The sequence below is a fragment of the Quercus robur genome, chromosome 2 (assembly GCF_932294415.1).
Source record: "Quercus robur chromosome 2, dhQueRobu3.1, whole genome shotgun sequence".
Classification (NCBI taxonomy): domain Eukaryota; kingdom Viridiplantae; phylum Streptophyta; class Magnoliopsida; order Fagales; family Fagaceae; genus Quercus; species Quercus robur.
In genome coordinates, this window is record NC_065535.1 from 11,046,344 (window position 1) to 11,055,591 (window position 9,248).

The window sequence follows — 9,248 nt, forward strand, 5'->3', positions numbered from 1 at the left end:
AAGGCTCAACAGTTGGGTATCAATAAAACCAACAATCTGGAGAAGTACTTAGGCTTTCCCTTCAAGCACAAAGGCAAAAATCGCAATCAATTCCAATCTGTGGTTGATAAAGTCCATGTAAGTTGGCTAGTTGGAAGACTAAATGCCTTTCACCTATTGGAAGGCTGGTTCTCATTAAGGCTTCAGTAACCCCCATTACTGAATATACAATGCAGTGTTGCAAGCTGCCTACTAAAGTTTATGACAGAGTTGATAAGCTTACAAGAGATTTTCTTTGGGGTTCCACGGAAGAGAAAAGGAAACTCCACTTAGTTAGGTGGGATAAAGTTACTGCTCCAACCAATCTAGGAGGTCTTGGCATCTTTCAAATGAGAGCTAGGAACTCTGCCATCCTTGTTAAGCTTTGTTGGAGAATTGCTTTGAGCTCGGAGGCACCTTGGGCATAAATGCTCACTTCTAAATACCTTACCCCTGTCAGATTAGGTGAAAGGGGAAGAAGATTACCTGCCTCTAGTACTTGGGCAGCTTGCAAAGATGGGGGTGTTATCTTTAATAAAGGATTGAAATGGTCTTTCTCCAATGGGGAGGCAATGAGTGCCTATGACGATTTTTGGCTTGCCTCAGGCCTTCTTAGGAAGCTTATACAAGGTTCTCTTTTAAAAGAGGAAGGGAAGTAATCTGCCAAAGAGTTCCTTGTCAATGTTTTTGACTCATCCTTTGTTTTCCCATAATCAATCCTTAAGGAAATTCAAGGAGTGCCGCTCGCTGCCAATCCTCTTCAAGATGATATTCTTATTTGGGCCTTCTCTAAGGATGGAAGCTTCAATCTTCAGTCAGCTTATCTTCTAGCTAAGTGTTTAAACCCTTTGAACCTAACCACTCACAAACTTTGGGTCTGAAAAGCAAAAACCTCACCAAGAATTAAATTCTTCCTTTGGCTATGCTTCCACTCTAGTATCCCTACAAAGGAAGTGTTGGGTTCAAAGGGTTTTAATCTAGATAACACTTGTGATCTGTGTGGAGTTGGTACGGAGTCTATTATCCATGTATTGCGTGATTGCAGTGTGGCTAGGGAAGTTTGGAGGAATTTGGGTTTTGATGATACTAGGCATGACTTCTTCGGCACCCTTTTGGTGGATTGGCTTAAAAACAATTGTGAATCCTATGAATATCTGTCTCAACCTCGTATACCTTGGAAGTTTGTGTTCCCCCAAGCTGTTTGGAAAATTTGGCTGCATAGGAATAGATTCATTTTTTAGACAGGAAGAAAGGAGCCCAACATACATGTGCAAAGCATTAAAAGAGGAGCTGAGTTTTTGCCCTTGTCCTGGACTGTTCTAACAAGTCGCCTAGAGTGCAAATTCAGATTAGTTGGAAGAAGCCCATGACTGGTTCGGTGAAGCTCAACATTGATGGTGCTGTGTTTGCTAATTTGATTAAGGTTGGGGGAGGAGGTGTGTTACAGGATAGCAATGGAGATTGGGTGGTTAGATTTATGAGGAAACTTGGGAGTATGTCCAGTATATTGGTAGAACTTTGGACCCTTAAAGATGGCCTCTTATTAGCTCGGCAATTAGATATTCTCAATGTTAATATAGAACTTGATGCTGATATTCTTGTACACTTACTTAACAACCCCTCCTCTCATAATCTCATGCTAGAACCTCTTTTGAATGATTGCAGGACCCTGATCAAAGTCTTTCCTAGTTGCACAATGACTCACATATTTAGGGAAGCTAATAGATGTGCTGATAAGCTTGCTAACATGGGAGCAACCCAACCTGCTGATTTCCTTTTGTTGTATGAACCACCACCAGCGGTGGATAATTTGTTAGCTTTTGATAAAGCTTTGTTTTTTTTTTTTTTTTTTTTTTTTTTGTAACAGAATGGTTGTTTTTTAGTTTTTATGATATCAGCTTGGTTAACAAAAAACAAGGGATAATTACAGCAAACCCACCTGGGGTTTGGCCCATTTTCATTTTGCCTACCCGTGGTTTAAAACTTTACACTTTGCTCACCTGAAGTTAGTCCCGTTAGCCTTCCGTAACCCACCTCTCCGTTTGCCATTAAAAAAACACATTTTTAGGCAAAAACAAATATAACAAGAATCAAAAAGTTGTTTGTTTTGATTGCTTAAGAACTTTTATAAGAACATAGTGAATGAATAGCAAACCACGGGATAATTTGAGTTCAAAAACAACATTATTGAACAAAATAAAATGAGAAACCACATTACCCCATCACGATTAAACTCAAAAACAACAAAATCCCAAGAACAAACATCAGTGGCAGCATAAATTAAACATAACCACAATTTCGCAACAAGAACATAAGATTTCCAAAATACCCAAAAACTCAAAATTCCATACAAACAAGCATTATTGAAGCAGAACCACAATAACCCAATAAGGAAACAAACAAACAAAAAAGACCCAGAAGCCGAATCATTATAATTACCACCAGACAACAAAAACCTAGGAAATAAAAAAGAAGAAAACCCCATTATAGGTGTGAGTCAGACCGTTCTGGCATCAATGGTGTGCTTGTCCTGAAGAACCCTATCGAGAATGGAAGGATTTGCAAAGACAACAAAGCCAAAGCCTCTGGGTCTACCAGTGGTCTTGTCTCTCATGACCACAGTCTGGACCACATCACCATAGTTCTCAAAGTACTCCTTCAGCTTTTCCTTAGTGGTCTCCCATGAAATCCCACCTATGAATAGCTTCCTGTGATCTGAATCCATTTCCAACAATCCATCAATGGGCACTCTTTTCCATTACGGTAGTTTTACGCTTCAGCAAACCGCGACAACCCATCAAGCCCAAGCCCAAGCCCATCTTCGCTGTCGTTCGGTCTCGTCGGAAACGACCGTATACAGAGACAAAACAGCGGCAAAAGAAGCGACACGAGAAGAAACAAAACAACAACGCTTAATTTGAAAGGAAGCATTACTGGGTTTTCTGGGTTTCTTTCTTTGTGGGTTCTTGAAGAAGAAGAAGAAAGAGATGGGTTTTGGAGATTGGGTATAATGAAGTCTAAGGCTATAATAAATTTCTTTCTTTTTCTTCTTCTTTTTAAGAACTTCTATGAGAACTTCCATGAGAGGTTCTTAAGCAATAAAAAACCCTCACTTTTTTATCTTTGTTATGTGAACTTCTATGTTGTTGTGAAATTGTTGATATTGTAATTTCATTGAGCCATTGATTAGTGTGTTGTTCCTCCACTTTGTGTTCTTGAAGTTCATAAGTTATGAAAAACCCTAGCTTTTTGATTCTTGTTATATTTGTTTTTGCCTAAAAATGTGTTTTTTTAATGGCAAACGAAGATGTGAGTTACGGAAGGCTAATGGAACTAACTTCAGGTGGGCAAAATGTAAAGTTTTAAACCACGGGTAGGCAAAGTAAAAACGGGCCAAATTCTAGGTGGGTTTGCTGTAATTATCCAAAAAAAAAAAAAAAGAAGAAGAAGATTAGAAATTGGAAAATAGCATTTTACATGTTTTCAGTTTCGTTCACAAACTGAGTTTTGAGAACAGTTTTTGTTTTTTGTTTATTTTGAATTGCCAAACAAATTTTTTAGTCTCAAAAATAAATAAAAAAAAAATCATTTTTTAAAAACATAAAATAAGGGTAAAAAAATAGTTACGAAACGTACACTTACTTATTTACAAAATTATTCAGAAATTTGATGATTAATTTTACGCAAATTTTAGGAAGCTGTGACTGATTTACCGTGAGAGTGTCTTCCTTGATTCTGTGTCATTGGTGGATTAACTATAAACAATTAATAACAAATAAATAATATAGCTGATTCTACAGTGGCTTGACTTGAGAGAGAGGCAGCAGAATCAGAAACTCAGAATTAAATGTCACACACGTGTTTTCGCAATCACAATTCACAAAAATACCAATAATTAGAGAGGTTAGTGGTTTCATAGTGTTCTCTCTCTATTCTGAATACCTTCTACGATCGAAGGTATGTATATATACTTATCTATCGACATAGTTATATAATATAACCCAGCAAGAGAGAGTGAGACCTCGATTCTTATTCAGAAACACAACAAAACTCAGTCTACGCTGTCTCAATTTTTAGAGCCCACTCTCTCGGTTCTCGACAACCATGGACGTTGATCCTCGTCACTACGACCTCGTTGTGAGTCTCTCTAATCGCATTTACTTATCATTATGTTAGACCATTTTTTTTTTTTTTTTTTGGTATTAATCATCGAAACCCTAAATTTAATTTGTCTCTTTGTCGTTATCATACCATCGATTTGATACCTACGAGGATATTCTACATGTGCCAAGTTCTGTTCACTCTTTTCAGTCTTTTTTTTTTTTTTTTTTTTTTTTTTAATTTTTTAAAATTTAATTTTTGTGTGAAACATTATCTAGAGATGTAAAATGTGTTAATTGTGTTCCACATTGTAATTGAATTGATAAAGGACGAAAGTTTGTTTGGTATGGAGTTTTTAACTCTGTAGCGATTGGCATTAGATGATGATGTTTTGTAATGATTTCGACCAAATTAATGTCTTATGGGAATGATCAATTTTATGAAGTTTGCACAGGTTTAAGTTTTTTTCTAAAGCTTAGTGAAACCCTGTAATCAATGTGTCTATAGACTCTATTCAAGCATCCACAGTGTAGGTGTTTGCGATATTGGATGATTGTTACTTTTGCCTTAAGTTTTAGTTTATTTTGGGGGATTGATGTTCATCTGGAAGGGCATTGCCTTGGGGGGAAACATGCTTTTTGTAGGATGATCAAGACCCGTCTCACCCTTTGCCCATTTTTTGTGATTACAATACTACACGGTAAAGGTATATGGCTACATGAGACTCGAAAATGGTGGAAAACTCTTTAAAAATCATATGAATGCGACAACTTGATATTTACTTACGCCATACAAAGCATATGAGTCCATATTGCATTGGTTGCTGCATATAATTTGGGAAGTGGGTGGTGCTAATTGTTTACAAACTGCTTTTTACTACTGGGATTTTTTTTTCTTCTAGTCGTCTGATATATTTTCTGGGTCAGGACATATACATGTTTTTATCACTGGAATCATAACTTCTGCTCTTAATGTTATGTCAATCTTGTGTCTGTGCATGCTTAGCTAGAAGCTTGGTACAGGGTGCAGCTTTTACAGAATATGCAGGCTGTGCATGTCATGTTTGTTTTGTGTTAGACTCATAGCTCTATAAGACACTGTAATTTTAATGATGATGCAATTTTAAAGATACATAATGTGATGGCAGCATTTATAGATAACTTTTCTTTTTTAATTAATATTATTATTATTATTATTATTATTAATGTTCCCTGTAACGAAATTGAGCGTACATGCGATTTGGGTGGTTCTGGGGTCTTGCCTTTGGATTTTGATTCTCACTAGTCATTGTTCCAGTGTACTTCACAAGCATTTGTCAATGTGGGATCCACCTTGTGTGGACTCCAAAATGCAATAGATGCTTCTGAAGTACACTGGATCTTCAGTTACTGGTGAGGATATAAACCTCTTGTCTGCATGTTTGTCTCAAGGTCTTCTATTAGTTTCCTTTCTAGGATTATGATTTTATGATCTTATGATATTTCCTCCTTAAAACAAAACCACAGCAAAAATTGATTATTCATTTCTTTGTCAATTGGGCCTTTTCTTTTATAATTTTGGGGGTTTTTTTTTGTATCATTGACAGGGTATCAACGAAAATGACATCCACAATGTTGTTCTATCATATCTTGTCCATAATTGCTTTAATGAAACCATGGAGTCATTCATTGCTTGCACTGGGATGAAGCAGCCTGATGATCATCTTGAGGGCATGGAGAAAAGAAAAAGTAATTGAAATTTTTTATTTTGCTAGGGAAAGTAGGATTGCTTTAAAGTTTCTCACTTATAGTGTTGTACAATGGGCTATTCACTGTCAGAGCACACCTCTGTAATTATTTCTTTAATGAAGCAATTATTTTACTGAATTTTCTATTAGTTGTGAGAGATGCTTCTATGATGACATGTGTTTGTATTTACATATATGTATTTGATGAAAGTAGTTTAGGTGGTTTCACAGTTGGTGGTTTGACTTGCATGGTGGAGCATGTGACACCCAAAACAGAATCAGTGCCTGACTTTCCTTACCCTTCTGAGTGACTGCAAATTTCTTGTTTTGGTCTTCACATGATTGAGGGTTCAGTTGTTTAGAGTGCTTCAAAGTTGGTTATATGACATGCATATGGGTGTTAGTGGATGCCAAACTGAAACAATGTCTCAGAGAGTCAGATGTTACTTACCCTTCCAAGTAGTTGTGAATATATGTTTATACTTCATGTGGCTGAATGTCTTGCTGATCAATCTGCTCAAAATTTTATTTATTTTGGTCAAACATTTGCGGCAACACATCCTTTGGAGTAACAGTAGAGAAAAAAATTACAATCTTCCTGGTCATCATATTCCTTTTTCTTATTTGTTATTGTAGGATAATTCATCAATATTTTATTTTATAATGTTGTATCTATTGAATACTCGGTTGATGATGCTTCTAATTTTATGGTTTATGCTCAGGAATTTTTAATTTTGCCCTGGATGGAAATGCACTTAAGGCCATTGAGCTGACAAATCAGCTGGCACATGACTTGCTGGAGAAGAATGAGGAATTGTATTTTGATCTATTGAGCATTCATTTTGGTGAACTTGTCCGCTCTAGAAAATGGTATGCAAAGTAGCAATGATATTTCCAAGGGAGTGAGATATGCATTTCATTTTTTAAAAAAATTTTGTTTCCTTGCCAGCTCAGAAGCTTTGGAATTTGCTCAGGCTAAGTTGACTCATTTTGGGAAAGTGCAGAAATATGTTGAAAAACTTGAGGTATGTTTCTTCCTAACGCAAAATCTCTGATGCATTTCCTTTATCTTTTTTTTTCATCAGAATGAAGAGAAATTTGTTATTGATGCAGGACTTTATGGCCCTTCTTGCATATGAAGAGCCAGATAAGTCCCCAATGTTTCATCTTCTTGGCTTGGAGTATCGGCAGAAAATTGCTGAAAGTTTGAATCGGGCAATTCTTGGTTTGTTACTTGATTTCCTATGTGCTTCTGCGTATGGTGTTTTAAGAATGCTTTTGAGATTTTTGTTTTTTCTGCATGAGATCATTTCCTAATTTATATAATTTTTAATTATGTGTGAGATCTGATACTTTGATTAATGCTTTGTCATGGCTAATTATTAATGCTGTCAGAACACATGAATCTGCCCAGCTACACAGCAATGGAAAGGCTGATACAACAGACAACAGTAGTTAGACAGTGCTTGAGTCAAGAGCCTGGCAAGGTAAGATGTAGTTAAGGAATTTCCATCCTGGAGGGCTGCATATTTTGGCTAATTTTCACTCGCATATTTATTAATCTTGAGTTTCATCCTTAATATATATATATATATATATATATGTATGTATCTCTTGAGTTGCTTCCACTATAGTTTACCCTTGTTATATCTTGGAAAGAGGAAAAGTGAAATTCAATTAGTCAATTATATATACACATTTATATCCTACTTTACCAAGAAAAACTAGTAGTTCTCTTTTTTGTTCAGCATAAATATATTTCAAAAGAATTAAAGCAGAATGGGTGGCGCTTGTTTTTGATGGTGAATTCCTTAAATATTTAACTCACTCGATGTTCTTAGGCATGAAGGATGAATGCCTGGAGTTATTTTACATCTATCTCAATTAAGTAGCGGCCTGACCAGCTTGATAAACAAGGAAGCCATGTACTGCCCATGAAAACATGAATGACCAGAAGTAATATTTACTCATTTTATTGTGGTTTTGTAGGATACACATGCACCATTTTCCTTAAAGGATTTTCTTGAAAGCTAAATGCATCAAGTGTTTGAAGCTTTGCTGGCCAATGGGTGATCAAGGTGTATTCAGATATAGCTTTCGTTGCCTCATATGGGTTTGATATAAGGTTTGGGGTTAGAAAGGAGTCATCACTGCTTGCTCATATGTAAAACACAGTTAGCAGGCTCTCATGTGTTTTTATTCCTGCTTTCAGGGAGGCATGCCCAATTGCCCATACTCTTTAAGTTGCCGTAGTGAAAACCATGAATGCTTGCAAATTAGAGCAACTGAGTTGATCCATGTGTGTGGCTTGTACATACTGCCTTGCTTATACAAACATTAGATATTGGGATTTATTCACGTCAGGCTTTGAGTTGATGTACCCTATTAATCTTAGTTCTACTGTTTAATGCAAAGTTGCAATTTGCTATGCCTAGTGAACATACTGTGATGAAGCAGAGTTGGGAGTCTGACCTTGAAGCAGATTCTTGAGCATTTTTTAGGGTGATTTTCTCTTGATGTTTTAGTGGATTAAATTGATATTTGTTGCAATATATTGATTACTTCAAACGTGTGATGGTGTTAAGTGTGAAATTGATACTGATAATTTAAAGGTACTGATTAACTTCTGAGTATAATAATCATATTAATAAGTTGGAATTATCTTTATAATTATGACTCACATTCTAACATTACTTTTTTTCTTTTTTGAGATAGTTACAATATACCGTTAAGTTCGCAGCTCGAGTCATTTCTCTCCCTTTAGACCCCTAAGCATTTTATGTATGGGAATGTGTCAATTCAGTTTCAAAACCCTTGGCTTCTAACATTACTTGTGTCCCTCAAAGCATAGCGCATTCCCTTCTTGTCAAGAAGCAATACTGACATATAGCTTACTTTTATTTATTTATTTATTTTTTGCTGAGATGGACATATGTTAGATGTAGATACTTTAAATCCAAAAGGTGTAATTAATTCTAATCCTTTCAACACCTGATAGAATAAATTAAGGGAAAGTTTGAAAAAATAATAAAAATAATTTATAATTATATACTAGTTCACTATTGGATTTGGCACACATTTCTCGCACACCCGTTTGACAGGAAATGGCTCACAGTTCATCCGTGGAGATGCCACCACCAAAAGGTCTTATTATTTTTGCTATGGTTGGTATCAACAGATGTTACGATTAAATTCAAACATGACCAATGAAACACTAACAATGTTTCTCTTGCAAGAACAACTAATTTAATACAAACTTATATTTATTGAATTGAAAAGTTTTTATTATTATTTTATTATGGAAATTGAATCGAGAAGCTTGATATACTATACTCACTTTTTAATTCACTCTAATAAACGGTCAAACTTTTTTTTGGGCAAGTTTGACCGTTTATTAAATTGC

At 35.7% G+C, this 9,248-nt stretch overlaps 1 protein-coding gene across 2 annotated transcripts; it reads left to right on the forward strand.

Moving 5' to 3' along the window:
• The first annotated feature begins 3,815 nt into the window (after nt 1-3,815).
• LOC126712331 (uncharacterized) lies at nt 3,816-8,415 on the forward strand. Of its 2 annotated transcripts, XR_007651104.1 has the most exons (8): nt 3,816-4,155; nt 5,705-5,846; nt 6,568-6,715; nt 6,795-6,870; nt 6,959-7,070; nt 7,241-7,332; nt 7,835-7,970; nt 8,058-8,415. XR_007651104.1 is itself a non-coding variant. In XM_050411627.1 (7 exons), exons 1-7 carry the CDS (start codon nt 4,123-4,125, stop codon nt 7,877-7,879), a joined length of 648 nt encoding a protein of 215 aa, XP_050267584.1. In that variant the 5' UTR covers nt 3,816-4,122; the 3' UTR covers nt 7,880-8,415. The 2 variants fall into 2 exon arrangements, 1 of the variants encoding a protein (XP_050267584.1); XM_050411627.1 differs by having other exon boundaries at nt 7,835-8,415.
• The last annotated feature ends 833 nt before the right edge of the window (nt 8,416-9,248 follow it).